The sequence below is a fragment of the Protopterus annectens genome, chromosome 9.part0, assembly GCF_019279795.1.
Source record: "Protopterus annectens isolate FY-2018-M chromosome 9.part0, PAN1.0, whole genome shotgun sequence".
NCBI classification, from domain to species: Eukaryota; Metazoa; Chordata; order Ceratodontiformes; family Protopteridae; genus Protopterus; species Protopterus annectens.
This window is the reverse complement of record NC_056743.1, coordinates 203,181,963-203,198,766: the sequence shown is the minus strand read 5'-3', so window position 1 is coordinate 203,198,766 and position 16,804 is coordinate 203,181,963. Positions and strand designations below refer to the sequence as shown.

The 16,804-nt window shown below is 41.7% G+C and overlaps 1 protein-coding gene across 1 annotated transcript in view; it reads right to left on the bottom strand.

Annotated features, from left to right (window-relative positions):
- The window catches only part of NUP160 (nucleoporin 160), a 1,498,284-nt gene that overhangs the window by 1,245,909 nt on the left and 235,571 nt on the right, over positions 1–16,804 (bottom strand). The window contains exon 6 of the mRNA XM_044082750.1: positions 1,480–1,498. Within this exon, the coding sequence (XP_043938685.1) occupies positions 1,480–1,498 (19 nt within the window). The remainder of the gene's footprint in view (positions 1–1,479; positions 1,499–16,804) is intronic.

Below are 16,804 nucleotides of genomic sequence, written 5' to 3'. Positions count from 1 at the left end.
AAATAAAGCACAAAACCGACAGCAAGGTACGTCGTGGTCAGGGCCTAGGCAAGGAACACAGTACCAATGAAAATCTTTGAGGTATTTGCTTCTCACAAGTAATGCAATTATTAATTTTTACTGACATCGGTAAGGAGCAAGAAAAAGTTTACCCAATGGGGTACTTAGCTTTAAGATGAAGACTTCGGTTCTGAAACTCAAAAACGAAAATTTCAGGAGTCGGCCGACCGGCACTTGCGAACTGCTTCTGCTTAGGACACCGCATGGCAAGAAAGACTGATGTAATGGGGTCGGCTGCATGTTTTATACCCCTGACTACGTGACGTCATGGAAGAAGGGACAGCAACCGACGCAGGACCCAAGACTTTGTTAATCAGGCCGACTGAGGGCAACCTGCCAGCAGATTACCCAAATGTAATGACTGCAACAGTGAAACACGAAGAACATCAGAATTTCTCTAGCAAACGTCATCATTCCACCACATATTAACATAACAGTTTTTTAAAAAGATTTTAGGGGGAAATAACTTTCCACAAGGGTAATATACATGGGTGTCTAGCATCCTGTAGAAATGACAGAATATAGACACCCAAGAGACCGACAATTTTGTCAGAGAGAGAGACATTCCCCAGGTACAAGAATATAATCCCTGGGAAAAGGAAATTTGATCTCTGAGTTAGCATACACAATTAGTGGGGGGGGGGGGGCGCCTTACACCTTTGCAAAAGCTATACTTTTTGTTGCATGCGCAGATACTTTGAAGACTGACCTATGAGCTACTCAAAGTCAGTAGACCCATTATATTTAGTTACAGCAGGAGATTAGAATTGGGGTGAAAAAGTTTCTGGTAGTCCAGTGAAGAAGTCTCATCACTTTGGTAGGTAAATTCTTAAAAATGCTGTATAACCATTTGAATTGAAAGAAGCAGCTAGTGAACATGGATCCATAAGAGACTACACCTATTTCACAGCCAAAAATAACTGTTCCAGACTTGACACTTGGGTATTATTTATTTACATTTGTTGACCGGGAGAGTCCGACTGGACACAGGTCCGTTTTCAGAGGAGGCCCGAGGAGAAAAGCTCCACATTATTACTTGCATTATATAGTTAAAAAACATAGCATTTAAATGTAGACATTAGTCCAGCTAAGGATGCAAGACAAAAATAAAACATAGATGTAAAACAGCTGCAGAACTTGTACCTGGTTGAGATAATCTTAGTTAACCTGATAATATTTCTCAGACCATGGTCCAGTTAATTTGCAACTCACAGTCTCATCTCCACAGAAGAAAAAATAAGATACTGTCTTGATGAAACTTCCAGTATGACATCAAAGGACTTTAGCTGTTCAAGACAGACAAGAAGATGTACAAAACTGAATGGCAGGCCACCCACGAAGACTTAGTACTGAAATCAATTTATTTACAATACAGATCAAGGAGGGGGAAGAGTGGAGTACAGTTGTGTAAAATCTTACCATAACAGCAGATGTCCTTCTCTTCACTGCTGCAGTATTAGAGACCCCGTAACAAAAGCAGCCCAACATCTGGCCACCATACCAAAGCTTCCTGGTTGTAAAGGATACGCTTTATGTCATATTTATGCTCCCCATGCACGGTGCAAGGCATACAGGTGACATCCAAATGCACCATCTTCAGAACTGTAAAAGCCCCAATAGGAACAAAAGTACAAGGATAAAAGTAGGTACTGAGCACATCCAGAAGGAAAAAGGGCAGGGGGAAGGAGGAAGGGAGCAAATACTGTAACAGTGAAAAGGACATCTACTGTTATGGTAAGATTTTACACAACTGTACTATGTCTTTTCATATCACTGTTGCAGTATTCTTGACAATAAGGAGAGTGCAAAAGCTCAGAAAGAAGACTAGGAGGAGAATGGCTAGAAGAGACCTTTAGGAAGTTATGGAGAATGGCCCTGGCAAAGCCAGCTCTGGCCCAAGACAGCACATCCAACTTACAGTGCTTAGTAAAGGTATGAAAAGAAGTCCAGTTTGCTACCTCAAGAAGAAAATTAGTATCTAAATAACTGGGAAAAAAGCACCAGAAGAAGCCACAGCCCTTAACAGAGGAAGACTCTTCCCATGAAAAGAATAGCAAATATAGATGGCTTTAGATATCCAAGAAGAAATGGCTTGCTTGTCAACAGCCAAACCTAAAGACCTAGGATGAAATGAAACAAAAAGCTTTAGACCTATCCAAATAATATCAGAGTTGTCTATGCAAATCCAAGGTATGCAAAATCTTCTCACCAGCGCACTGCAGAAAAGGGGGGAAAAGTAGGCAAATGAAAAGATTAGGAGACAACTCAATAACCACCTTGGGCATAAAAGAAGGATTAGTATGAAGGGACACCCTGTCCTTATGGAAAAATAAAAAAGGAGGAACAGCCACACTGGCTTGCTGCTCAGACAGCTGTCAGGTAGAAGTAAGGGGCAAAAGAACAGTCTTCCAAGAATAATGCTGTAAGGAATCTGAAGCAGCCTGCTCAAAAGGAGCCAGTCAATTTTTCTAAAACAAAATTTATGTCCCAGAAAGGAGGGACATTAAGTCTAAGATAGCAGAAGTATACACCTTCTTACCCAGTCTCTCCATGGTTCTGCTATCCTTATCAGAAGGCAACAATTTGGAAGGCTTATCAGATGACAGTCAGCAGAAGGAAACTTATAAAAAAAAATTTGCAGTCCTCAAACACTTTATAAAACCTACCCATTTTTTGGGAGCAGGGTTAGGAATCAGGATTCTGCGAAATAGTGGTAAATGCATCCAGCAAGGCTGCAAGAACAGGAGGAACAGCAGAGGGCCTTGGAGACACATTTGTAGAAGCTCAAAGTACCTTTTCTGAACATATGACACCCTGGCACAATCCCATTTGCAAAATTCCATCATTCGGGAAACAGCATCACCAAATGAAAATCTCCTCAAAAGGAGAGTCAGGACTGACAGAATCTTCTTCCACAAAACTATAGTCAAGTGGCGAAAGAAGCTGGGAGAAATAAGTCAGGGACTCTTCCTCAGAATCAGCATACTCTTTCTCAGAAGAATCCTACCCCCTGGGCCTCTTAAGAGAGGAAGAAGACTGAAGGGAGCAGGAACAGTAACACCCTGCAGAGGCTAAAAAGCCATAAGGAGATTAAACAGGTTTTAATTGAAGTTTAGCATTCACTGAGTATCTTTTGGTGCAGATGAAATACATTTAGTTTTTTGCTTCTTTTTGAGTGGGGAGTCAGCATTAAAAGGCTTTGGAGGCTCTGATCCCTGAAGCCATTCAATAATGGTAGTCAGAACCTCTTCCCTCACTAATATCTGAGGAACACCCCTAGGCCCATCAGTAAAAACCAGCCATGGTTACCCCAGTACATCAGAGATGGACGTTTGCAATACCTCCATGGACAGCCGTGGCATTGGGTCCATGCTGGCCTCCGAAGAAGTCATGGCAGAAGAATCCAAGAAAGAAAATGGACAATCCTCCAGGCTTTCACCAGCCTCAAGAGAGATGTCAAGTGGAGGCAGTAGAGCCGTAAGAATCAGACTTAACTTTTTTGGCCTTTTTCTTCACAGATGGCTGGCCCTCGGGCCAGGAAGCCTTACACGGTATCCTTTGACAATTTAAGTCAATGGTTCTCAAAGTAAAAGTGAAGAAATAGGACTCCGTAACATCTTAGGGACAAAAGACTGACAAATCCTGCAAGATGCATGGTGATGGGAAATGCCTGTGAAGAACAAACAGCTTCGGATAATCTTTATGGGGAATCTGTCCCCCACACTATTTCCCCTTTCTGGATAACATGAAACACAACAAGGGAAACGCAAGACAATGAAACCAGAAAACCCCAACGGGGCACTTATCCGAAAGCAGTGGAAACCAGCAGATGAACGAGCGTTCAGACAGATGATCAAAGATGGTGTTTGGACTGGCAGGAAAAGTTGTTTTGAGGATGGTATGTCTGAACGTCGTCTTTATGCTCAACGCCGTGCACAGGGAGCATACGTGTGACATAAGGTGTACCCTTTATAACCAAAAGGCTTTGGCATGCTGACTAGATGTTGGACTGCCTTTGGCAGGGGATCCCTGTTGTAAAAAAAAATATTGCAATAGTGATATGGAAGGACATCTTCCTGTTTGCTGCAATCACAAAATAATTGAAGGGTAAAGATTTTCTTTCTTTCATGCAAAGACAGCTCAGTCTTTGGACTGATTTTACAAAATTAAATCTTAAAATCAGTCATGCCCATCTGGTTTACTCTCCCAGCAGCAGCATGTAAAATAGTACCCACACAGGTCATAATCAAATTTCAAAACTGCCAGTTGAAGGAGGCTAAAATGAGTAAAACTATGGAAGAGAGCTAAAAATGTAATTTTGGGAGGAGTAAAAATATTTGTGTAAAATTATTATTCTACTACACAAGAAGCCAGAGGGCTGCCTTCACTCCAAGATACAAGAGCTTGCCTAGAAGTACATGTAAGAGTTAAGATTACTTCACCCTGTCATTATGAATTTTTTTCCCCCAACAGCATTAAAACATTTTCGCTAATGAGCAACCATTAGAGCTCAGTAATTTTAATTATTCATTGTTTTAAAGTTAAACTAAATTTATTTAAAAGAAGCTTTGTTAGATTAAGAGTTGTGATAGCAATGATATCTTGCATATTGACTAGCAGAATCAGAGTTACAAATGCTTAAGTTTAATCAAAGCAGCACATATGGCAAGAAGGAAATTGATAGACAACTAGGATAATTTAAAAAGTAAATCACTATGGGGCTGCCTGTACAGTCTTGGAATAGAAATGGGTTTGGTGAATCATCTTAAGAATTGGCATATATATTCATTACAACAGAACTCTGATTACCCTAAAACAGGAAATGCACCTTTCCACTGGGGAATACCACAGCTTGTCATGGAAGGTTATATGGGTCTGAATGGTCACCATAAAAATAAGTGTAGCAATATTACTGGCAAAAGGGGTCCAATTATGAGAGAATCTTTAATTAAACAAAAAAAAATCTATGTGGGAAAATGGATTTCCATAGCAACCGTGTACATCCCAACAAAAATGGTGACATGAAAAAACTGCCCGGTGAACAAGTTGGTTAAGTTTATAACAGGAGGTGATTATAATATGGTTTGTGATCAGATGGATGCCTTAAAGGGACCTAAAAGACTACTTCCAACATAAGGGAAATATAACAAAAAAATAAATACTTAAAAATGTTTGGGGTGGAGGATGCAGGCTGGAAATTAAGATGTCATCCCCAGTATGTATGTAAATCTCTCCCACAGTCCAAAGCTGGACAAGGTTACACAGAATGTAAACAAGTGAGCATGTAACTCAGACAAAGGAGTTAGAAACGCATTCACTAATGCTGTCAGATCATGCACCTGTGCCAATAAATAGAGATAGTAACAGAGATCCATTATGAAAGATACTGGAAGTTTCCATCATATTTGCTTAAGAGGAAACTCTTCAAATCTTGGATAAAAGAAGTTCTTAAGGAAGGCTTGAGTAGCAGTCTTCAACAACAGAATGTAGTTTTGGCCAGGCAAGAATTTTAAGGAAACTTTTAGGAAGAAAATTACTGGTAGAGAAAATGACTACCAAGCCATATGTAAGAGTTCACAAAGTAAAATAAAATCTCAAAGAGTTACAGGGACAAATATTAGGGAAAAGTACAACAGTTATGGGGAAGGGAAAGAAAAAGTAAAGGCTCATTTGGATAGGATACTATAAAGAAAGGTGGTTGAGATGAAACTTTTTTTGAAGTTAATCCCACATCCCAAAAAATATTAGTCATGAGGGCTAGACAACAAAGTAGAAAAACAGGTTACAAAACTTAGGAATCCCAACACAGAAATGATAAAGAGAAAAACAGAGGAGATTTTATAAAGTTTAGGGGATACTACAAAATGCCATATGGAATTGAACCATCGGAACTGGAAAAGGAAGAAAATAAGTGAATCTGTTAGGGATGGGCATCTGGAGGCAGATAAGTAATGGAATATAGAGTCAAGAATTGGCTGAGCAGAGATTAAACAAGGTCAACAGAGCATATACACGTGTGTGTGTGTGTGTGTGTGTGTGTGTGTGTGTGTGTGTGTGTGTGTGTGTGTGTGTGTGTGTGTATTTTTATTATTGCCTCTCCCCCACCTTTGCCTCACTAACTACCAGTGTTTTTCAATCAAGGAATGACACTTCATTTCACTAGCCTAAAAGTGACTGCTACAATGAGGGCAAGAGTTGACTATTGGTTGGCCAGAATTCAGATGAGTGGGATGTTTTATCTTAGACTACGTCCCATCACTGGTGATGCAGAACTCCTGCTTAAGAATTAGAAGGCATAGAAAAGTACCCAGAGTTCACCACCACAGCTTCCCCTGCTTAAGAAATGGCCTGTACTCTTGGATCTTCTGGCTGGGGGGTGTGCCCTAAGTCCGGTTTTAGCCACAACGAAAGGAGGCAACCTTGGTGCCTTATCTTATTCTTCTTTGGCATCCTCTTTCTGCTACATCACCCTAGATGTCAGCCAGGTGACAGAGGCTCAGCAAAACACACACTGTTCCAGGATAGAGTAGGCTACAGTCATTCACTCCTCTTTGTACTGGCCACATTTCCTCAAGTCCGTACAGTGCAAGTCAAGGAAGAATCATCTAAGGATGCAATCAAGTTTACAATCCCCTGTAATATGCAATCAGTACCTCTCTTTCAAGTGTTAACTTTTCGTGATGCATGTCCAGTTTTAAAATAGTCATGTTAAACAGCTCAAACTGTGCTTTGAAGATGTACTTTTTTCTTAAACGTCATACGTGTTTCCCCTTCACCAATCTAATGCCTCCTACAGCATAAATCTTTGAAGGAAATGCTTTAAACCTAAGCATATGCAGAGTGCATGCTATGTATAACATTCTTACTGGAGATGGAAACTGATGAATGGGAAGTGCAGCAACCATACAGCCACACAAGGAAGAAAATACTTAATTACCATCCTGTACAAAGCAACACACCTGTTAAAAATGGACTAACAAGTAGGGCAGACACAATATTGCATGATAATTATAACAATCAATCAGAGGTGGTCAGAAAAGACTAGGAAGAGAAAAAGGAAAAGTTTAGAAAATGTATATCTTTGCCTGGCAGTGTTTGCATGCAGGTATTTTTATACACCAAGCACACAAGATTTTTCCTTGGGTAAATACCGCAAGTTGGAGGAGTAATGGAGAAGAATGAGGGAACTGGAAACATGCTTTGGGAGTGCAATGAGTTGGCAGATTTTAAATATTCCCTACAGAGTACTCAGTCAGAAATATTGGGTTAGCAAATAGCTGTAATAAAGAAATTATTTTGAGCTGGGACACAGGATCTGAATTGCTTAGACCTAGTACGGCCTTATCCAGTTTAATTCTGCAGGCTGACAAAAAAATAAAATGACTAGAAAATGGAAATCAAAGGCTAATCCAACTGTATTTTGAAGTATTTAAAGAGATAAAAAGAAGTGGGATCTTTTGAAAGGGGAAGGAGCAAATTTCAAAAAAATAAATGGAAATTGTGGGAAGAATACATACAGAATAATGTTCAGGAGGAAAAGGAGACTGATTTAAGGGAAGGCAGAAAATCAGCAATTTATCCAAACCTGGACCGATGATCGTTACAAAAAAAGAAAAATATATGTGATGTATAATGAATATAAATGGAAAAATGATTTCTTCTTTTTTGTTAATACAGTTTTTGTATGTCTTAAGGAATTTAATAAAGGTGTTTAAAAAACAAACATCACATAGAAATAAGTTGTGGACTTAAATCTAATGATAGACACCTTCATTATAGTCCTTCCAAAATGACATGCTGGTCCTAGAGCCACTGCTCTGACCCAGTCTGGCAGAAAAAGTGGCCCACTTTTGAGCCCCTTTTAGAATTCTTCCCTATAAAGCTCCTGTCCCATAGTTAGCTGACACCAAGTTTGACATCTAAAGAACCAGACTATCAATTTGCAATGCCTTGGACCTGTGGTTTACAGATCGGAAATTGGGAAGGAATGTGGGCTGTCATACTGGATGGGCTGGACTAAAAGATTTATCACTACTTAACACTGTATCTTATTCATTCAGTCTGTCTAATCAAATGTGTTTCTCAGATTTGAAAGCCATGGAACTCCCAGGTGGCATCATGACCGAAGACCATTCAAAATGAAAGCACCAAAGTATGCTCTAAGCCCTACAAATACAATCCAGCTTGTATTTCTTAATGAAGATATACATGGAAGACCAGCGGGCTGCCTCAAATATTTTATCCAAGGAGTATATACTAAAGAAGGCTGTAGGTGAAGCTATGGCTCTAGTAGAGAGACTCAGCTGTTTAAATAATAATGGTTTGTTTGGGGATTCAAACACAAAGGACATACAATTGGAAAAGATATTTTGGACACCATTTTCCCAAACTTATTCTGAGCAAAGGAAACAAATAGGTGTTCATCTTTTCTGACTGAAGTTGCTCTGTAAAAGTAAAAGCACAGCTGCTTGTGAACACTGAGGTATGGATCAAATATTCCCCTTTGCTTTCGTAATTACTAAAACATAAATCAGTGCAGCTACTACTGCTTTCATCATACACTTTAATAAGCCATAAAACAATAAACCGAATAGAAACAATATACAAAGGATGAGTGACTTTGCATTATACTAACGCTTCCTCACATTGGTTTGTTTTTACGGTTTAATACAGTGTATGACGAAAGCCAAGGTAGCCACAATAATTTAGGTTTTAGTGCTTATTTTACTTTTACTGTGCTTGCTTTTAATTGCCATTTAACCATTTGGTTACTTTCATTGTTTTTGTAATTAGGAAAGATGATGGGCTATTGGATGGACTGAGAAATGTGTCTCTAAAGCCACCAAGGGAATAAAGGAAGGATTAGCTTTTAATGTTACACTGTCTGAGGAAGGCAAGAAAAGGGAGAACTGAAAAAGCCTGCAGCTTTGCCAATCCTAGCTGAGGTGACTGACACTAGAAATATGGTTTTCCAAGACAAAACATAAGCTCTGCAGTAGCTGCTGCTTCGAAATGAGGTTTAGTCAAGGCTTCTAAAATACTGCCCCATGGAGAAGCCAGGTCTTTAAACAGGTGGATGCAGTAGAAAGGTGCCTATTAGAAAGTCACTGCAATTTTTGAGAATCTAATAAATGATCTTGAAAGCTAGTACGAAAAGAGACTGCTGCCAAACTAACTCGGATGGTAGAGAAACTAGATCTGAAGTAAAAATGGGAGAAGATAAAGCAAAACATCTGAAATAAGGGTGGAAAAAAATAATTATCTGTTTACTGGCCCAAATAAAAGCTGTTCCATCTGCTGCGGTTAAATGTTATGAGTGAAAGTTTTCTGTGAAGCTTTTAGAAAGTTGACCACATCCTGAAAAAAAAATCATCCCTTGCCATCACTGGAACTGGAGAACGCAGGCAGTTAATTTCAAATTGGTAATGTCCAGGTGAGGCTACTTGGTGGGAGGAGTACTATGACCCAGAATTGATTTAGGAGCCAAGGGGGCTCCTTCAAGAAAGGCTTCAGAAGGGGAAACAATCTGTCTGGGCCAACTGGGATCTGTGAGGCTGAGTCATTGAGTGGGACATTCAGCAGCAAATGATTTGGTTGAGGGAGTTTCTAAAAATGGAATTCAACAGCCTCTAGACATTATCCCTCTAACTGATTTGTCTATTGTGATAGAGAACCATGAATCTGCGTAGCGGGGGATTCATAACCCAGCTGCATCCAATGTGGAACAGTCAGGCAAACCTTCAAGGCTTCTGGGGTCGCTTTTTGGAAAACGGCTCTTGATGCCCCCAGTTCTGCAGATACCCTCAAGTACTGGGGCTGCATTCATTAAATGTGCCACCTTTCCTGCTGTTACCCTTGGTTGAAGGTAAGCCAAACTGATGTCTAGACCTACATGACCAAGTAGAACACAGTTCCTTTTGGTTTCTGTTCTGAGGGTGTTGAGGGATCTCAAACATGACACCTACGGCAGAAGGGGTCTTGACATGACAACCAAGGACCAAACAAGGATGACCTGTCGAAGAGGGAGTTTATGAAGGACACTTAAAAATTGCCTGGGAAGTCACACAATCACAAGTAGTCCGTGTGTGTCAGTTTACAAATACTGGCTGCCCTGGCCACTTCATCGGTCAAGTTGTGCATCAGAAACATGGACAGATTTGTTATAACCAGTGGTTTGCAGCTGCGTCTGAAAGTTCATTGTCAATGAATTCTTCAAAGGAGATATGGCCTGTTGAGAGAGCTCTCTCTTGAATTAGTCCATATGAATGACAGTTCACAGCACAAAGTGCAAAACTGCCTGCAACATAAACCTACTTTCAGAGTCTATCCATCAATCACTCTTGACTCTGCTAGTAGGATGAATAGTAGAAAAGTGTCTTTAGGTAACTCTCTTTTGATGGACAACCACAATAATGGAATCAACTGGTGGAGAATTTAAACATAAGAGTTGGTCCTTTGGTAGGCCAAACATTTTGTATGGCTTTGCACATGTCAAGTTTCTGCCATAACCTCCTGATTTGAATCAGTTTATAGGCTGGAAGGATTACACAAGACATAGAATGCGTACTCCCGTGCACCTCAAAAATTACCTACCTGTCCTGTACGGGCCAAAATACTCTTTGATGGATCAGTTCCAGTATGTCACCAAAAGAGACCTCCTCTGGAGGGCACTGTGAGGAATCCTCTCTATCCTCACAGTCAGTATCTGATGTAGGAGTTTATGAAGGGATGTCTATGTGCTTCTTCTTCTTACGTGCCCTCTTAGGTTCATAGGTTCGTACTAGGCTATCTGCCCTAGGGCATTTATAAGCCTAGCCAGAGTGTGTGTGGCTTTCGCCACCCCTTGGGATGAGAATACTACGCCCATTTAGGGTTTAGTTTACTGTGCCTCTGTCTAGTAGTGACACAGAGATGACCCCTGGGGTAAACCTACGATCTCCCATCCACTTGTCAAGATTTCTCTTGAAGAGAGCTAGTGAGGGGCTCTGCCTAACGTGGACTGGGATTCTGTTCCAGAGTATAGGGAGCCTCTGGGTTATGAATCTGTCCCTCCAGCACGTCCTATTTATTTCTGTGTTGAGGTTCAAATCTCTTGCTCTTGTGGCTCTGATGGATTTGGATTTCCTGAGGTGGAGCATGTCCATTAATTCCGGATTGGACATGGCCTTGTACGTCAGGCATAGATCACCTCTGAGTAGGCGGTATGCGACTGAATAGAGCTGGAGTTTCTTCAGCCGGGCAGCATATGGCATATGTTTGAGACCCTTTATCCTCTTGGTGAGGAACTTTTGGGGTCTTTCCAACTGCTGCAGGTGTCGGGTAAGATACATCCCAAATGGGGCATTGTACTCAATCATGGGCCTGATAAGAGAAGAGTACAGGGGCACAATGACCTCTCTTGATCTGGATGTGAATCCCTTCATAACGTGGGCAATATAGAAGGTCTTCCTAACCACCCTGGCAATGTGAGTGTCAAATGAGAGGTTACTGTCAACTTGGGTCCCTAGGTCCCTGATTACCTCTTCCGTACTTAATGGATTACCACCTATGTGGTAATTTGTGGGTACCTTGTTTTTCCCAAAGGGTATGACTATACATTTTTTGGCGTTCAGTTTAAGGCCATGTCTCTGGCACCAATTATCCGTTTCTATGAGGCCTCTCTGAAGGATGCTTGTGTCCGCTGGAGTATCAATTATGGCGCCCAGTTTGCAGTCATCTGCGAACTTTGTCAGCCACAATCCTCTTATGTTTGCTTGCACCTCAGAAAAATAAATGCCGAATAAGAGGGGTCCCAGGACTGAGCCCTGTGGGACACCGCTTGTGACTGGCTTAGAGTCCGACATGGCTCCAGCAATTATGACCTTGTGGGTTCTGTCCTTGAGCCAATTTGCAACCCATCTTGTGACATATGGGTTTACATTTAAGCTGGTGAGTTTGTCTCGGATGCCCGAGTGTGGTATTGTGTCGAAGGCTTTTGCAAGGTCAAGGTAGGCTGTGTGAACTGCCTTACCCTCATCAATGGCCTTAGTGATGGTTTCAAAAAAGTCGACCAAGTTCAAAAGGCAGGATCTGCCCTTGACAAAGCCAAATTGGGTAGGATCCAATGTCTGTAGGTTCCCAATGTCTTTGTTTATGAGTTCCATAACGATCCTTTCCCATAGCTTTGAAAACCAGGCTCATCAAGCTTATGGGGCAATAATTTCCAGGGTCCGTAGAAGCACCACCTTTGTGGAGTGGGACCACTGTTGCTGTAGGCCACTCTTTGGGTACGTATCCTGTAGTAAGGCTAAGATTACACAGCAGCCTTATGTGCGGATTTAGTTCCTCTTGGAGTTCATGTAGCACGCAGCCCGGGACACCGTCCGGTCCCATTGATGCTGTGTTTTTAGCTTTTGAGAGGGCGGCTCTCACCTGGGCATCTGAGATGTTAGGGAGGCTACACTCTGCTGGATAGATATTTCTCCTTTTGGGGGGGAGGGGGCGGAGAAATTTGCACTGAACCTGTCTGCCAGAATGTTGGCAATGTCTGTGGGCTCAGTGTATTTTGTGTCATTTTGGACTAACTCTCAGCATATCTGGGAGTTTCCACCCAGGTTTCTAACATAGCTAAAGAAGGCCTTGTGATTGTCTTTTGTGCCTTTTGTGATTTTTCTCTCAAAGTTGGCCTTGGACGATTTTATGAGTGATCGTAGTTTTTTGCTAGTACTGATCAGAGATGCCCTCCCTTTTGGGGATTTTGCTCTGTCATGTAGTAGCTTCCTCCTCCTGTTGTAAAGTTTGTTAATGGCTGGGGTCCACCAGACAGGGCGCCTGCCTTTGGGGGAATGGGTCTTGGTTTTATTAGGGATTGCGTGATCCATGCATTCTTGAAGGTGCCCGTAGAAGGCATTTATAAAGGATTCAGCAGTGTGGGTTGTTGTTTCCACTGGCCCAGGGGCCTTGAAGGATACCACTTCAGTCTTAAGAAGTGTGAAGTCGGCTTTTGAGAAGTTCTTCACTGTGGTCTTTTGTGCAGGGGGTGGGGGCAGGATGTGGATTTCCAGTGAGATAAATTTATGGTCTGATCTCACCAATGAGGGGTATACTTCCGGTGTGGAGCATTTTGTCCCCATGTTTGTGATGATCAGGTCTAGTATATTATCTCCTCTTGTGGGAGTGGTGACTAGTTGTTCCATCGCATTTGAGTTTATGAATTCTGGGAACCTTTAGGCTAGGGTGTTGGGGCTTGAGTAATGTTCCCAGTCTATGTTTGGGTAGTTGAAGTCTCCCAATATGATGGTATTTGGTGAGACATTCATACTCTCCAGTGTCTTCAGGAAGGCTGAGTGGGGTTCCTGAGTTTGAGAGGGTGGTCTGTAGCATGCTACAACCTGTAGGGCAGTTTTGCCTATGGTAAGTTGCACCTGGATGGTCTCCGATGCTTCGTGCGTTGCCACTAACCTGGAGGTGTGGGTATCTTTGATGAATATGGATACTCCCCCTCCTTTTGTGGTTCGGTCCAAGTTTTGGGGCCGGAAATCATGATATGAGGTAAAACCTGGTAGTGCTGGGGTGCTCTCAGGAGCCTAGAACCAGGTTTCAGTCACTGCACAGACATCAATGTTCTCCATACTGAGGAGTTGTGCGTGCATCTTGAGGTTTAGACTAATGGCATTGAGCAGCATTACCCTTAGTTTTTTTCCACTTGTGTTTTCTAGGGGGGTGGGTTTGTCTTTTGAGCCTTGCCTAAAAAAGGCACTATGGGGGTGGCAAGAGCCTTGGCCAATATCCGGAAGCCCAGGGGTGACAGGTGCAAGCCATCCCTTGCGAAGCAGCGTGGCTTATCAAGCATGTCAACCCAAGCAGACAGACATTGGATCCCCTTAGAATGACACCAGTAAGCCAATTGTTAAAGCTGATCATTTTGTCTTTGTACTGTGGCATCATTCTTGGTGAGGGTAAGATGCTGCTCAGGGTCAGGGTCATACCGGCCTGGGCTACATAAATCAGAGAGCTCCTCTAAGTCTCTTTTCATGTAGTCCAGGGAGGTACGTCTCAGGTCATTCACACTAGCATGGACAATGACTGAGTCGTATTTGTACTTGCTTTGGAGTGACCTGAGTGCTTGTGTTATGTGGCGGATTCTAGCGCCAGACAGGCAGCTTACTGTAACCTTTTCCTTGTTCAGTCTGGTGAGCGGGACGTCAGTGTGTCTGACTATGGAGTCGCCTATTACAAGTGTATCTGGCATGTTGTTTGGCCTTAAGGGCTGTGACTGTTTAGCACATGGACTTTGTGAACTATGTGTTGCATGTGGTATGTGTCTTGAGGTAGTGGTGGCTTGGGTGTCTGCTTTGGAGGCCTCTGTTGTTTTGGTAGATTTATAAATCAGAGCCTCCCAGTATGTTTATGTGTTTGGTTTGCAGTTTTGATAGGTCTATGTGAGACTGGGTTTGTGGTGTGCGTGGTTACGTTCTCCTCCTGACTGGTTCTGCCAGTACTGAGTTGAGAGAGCTCAGCCTCCAGTTTGGCTATATAGTTGCATCTCTCACATATATTTGTATTTGTTGGGAGGAGGAGAGGGTTGTCGGTGTACATGAGGCAATTGTAACATTGCCTCAAGATTCCCAGATTCACCAGCTGAACAGGAGAGGACGCCAGCAACTGACCCTTCGACATGCTAGAATAGTGTAAAGGATTGCTGTGTAACTGAGTCAGAAAGGACCTATAGGGAAATGGGTACTCAAGGGAATTTAGGTGAATGAAGTACTTTCTTTTTGTTTAAGAGTGCTTTACCTGTATAAAAATGCTTTAGGAGCAAGTGCTGGGCTTTTCAGATAGAGAATAGACTGCTTAGATTGCGAGTAGAGCAGTTCTAAGGGAAAAATTGAAGAGCTGACTTTGCGGAGCCAGAAATAGTTTAAACTTGATTAACCGGCGCTGCCCGATGCTGCTCTGAGCAACTTTGCACTAATTCGCGCAAAAGAGCGCTAAAGCGGGCTTTATAGCAGGGGGTTGAAAAGAGCTAGGAATTGACACAAAATGGCCAATAAACTACAAGTTGCTGGGCTGGAACCACTCCTCTAGGGACAAATAGGTTGCTCAGTGCTCCCCACACCCACTGGTGAACAAAGAAGCTTCCTCTTATCCAAATAAAGATATGGATAGCACAGGAACTATGACAAAGCCCAGAGATCAGCAAAAATCTGAAGACTGGACTATTCTAGTTCAGTAAGGCGGGAAAACAAGGATATTTTTTTTGTTTTTTTTTTTCCTTTTTTCAGAGAGAGAAAAAAAGATACAGTAACAAACAGTAAATGCTTTAAAACGGCTAGCGCACTTGAGTGTGTTAGCCTAACAGTTAAATTAAACAAAAACTAACTTTTAAAGTGCAAACAGTTTAGAAGCAACACAAATACAGTATTAAACTTCTTTGGAAGTTCAGGGATCAAGTCTCTAGAATCTAAAGAAGACAACTTCTGCTCCTTAGCAGTAAGCTTGAGGTCAACAGAAAGGCACTGACACAAGGATACAACAGCAGAACAACACGAGACTGAGTGAGGGACAACAAGCAGAACAGTGACTGCACTCTCCAGGGTGTAATAATGATTCTCCCAGCACCTTGAAAGCTGTGCCTACCTCCAACAGCTCCAAAGAGCTTGTTCCTGTAGACAGATCTAACTGTCATTTAGAAGACTAAGATAATGATGCCAGAGGGACTCCTGAAATTGTGAAAGAAGCGGACCCCACTGAAAGGGCAGGATCAGAAAAGTCAAATGCAGACACTTCTGACACCACCACCAACCCCCTCAGAGGGCAATGGCAACGTCATCTGAGCAGAGGGTATTGACCAGACCTCCACGGTTCCATGACTCAAGACAGACCCACCAAGCCCAGAGTCAAATCATGAAATGTTTACTGATGAAGAAAATTTGGATGGAACAATGGTTCTGAAGATACAGAAACTGAAAGTTGGACTGGCAAGGCAGCCTAGATAGTGTGAACCGGGCAGATCTCATTTTCACCTAAAATGTACTCCTTTTAAAATCTGAAGGCTCTCAGCGACACAGTAGAAGGAAGACGGTACAAACTGTCACAAGGCAGTTTCTTACAAGAGTCCTGAATAGCAATTGCATGCACTACTCCTCCTCTATCCAGGAGTGTAGGTGGGGGTACTACCCATATATTCTGGGAACCAAAACACTTTTGGAGTCAGATATAGAACCAAAACTTTGCTTCACCTCTTTTTATGGATCACACGCCTTTTATTTATTTATTTCTTTCAGATTTTTCGGTGCACTTTTTACGTTTTGTTTAGGCTCTGGATCAGTCAAAAGGAGGCTTTTGGGAATAAAGCTTACTCCTCAGATCCGCTAATGCCCTAAAGTTTAAAGTACAGATCTCACAACGAAAAGAAAGCTGGGAGACCTCCCAAGGCATACAACACAAATCATGAAGATCCTGAAGAGGGATCTTATGTACACATTTAGAACACTTTAAAACTTGTTTGCTTGCTTCACCATTTCAAATGCAGAACTTTAAGTTAGCAACCCTTATCAAACAATATATGGCAAATTAGGAAATGATAATATTAAATGCACAGTAACCACTATATAAAAAAAAAAAATGTCTTCCTAATAAACCCTAATAACATGCTATTACAGCAACAAAAAAAATATGTGTATATATATATATATATACATATACATACACACATTATATATATATATATATATATATATATATATATACATACACAATTAAT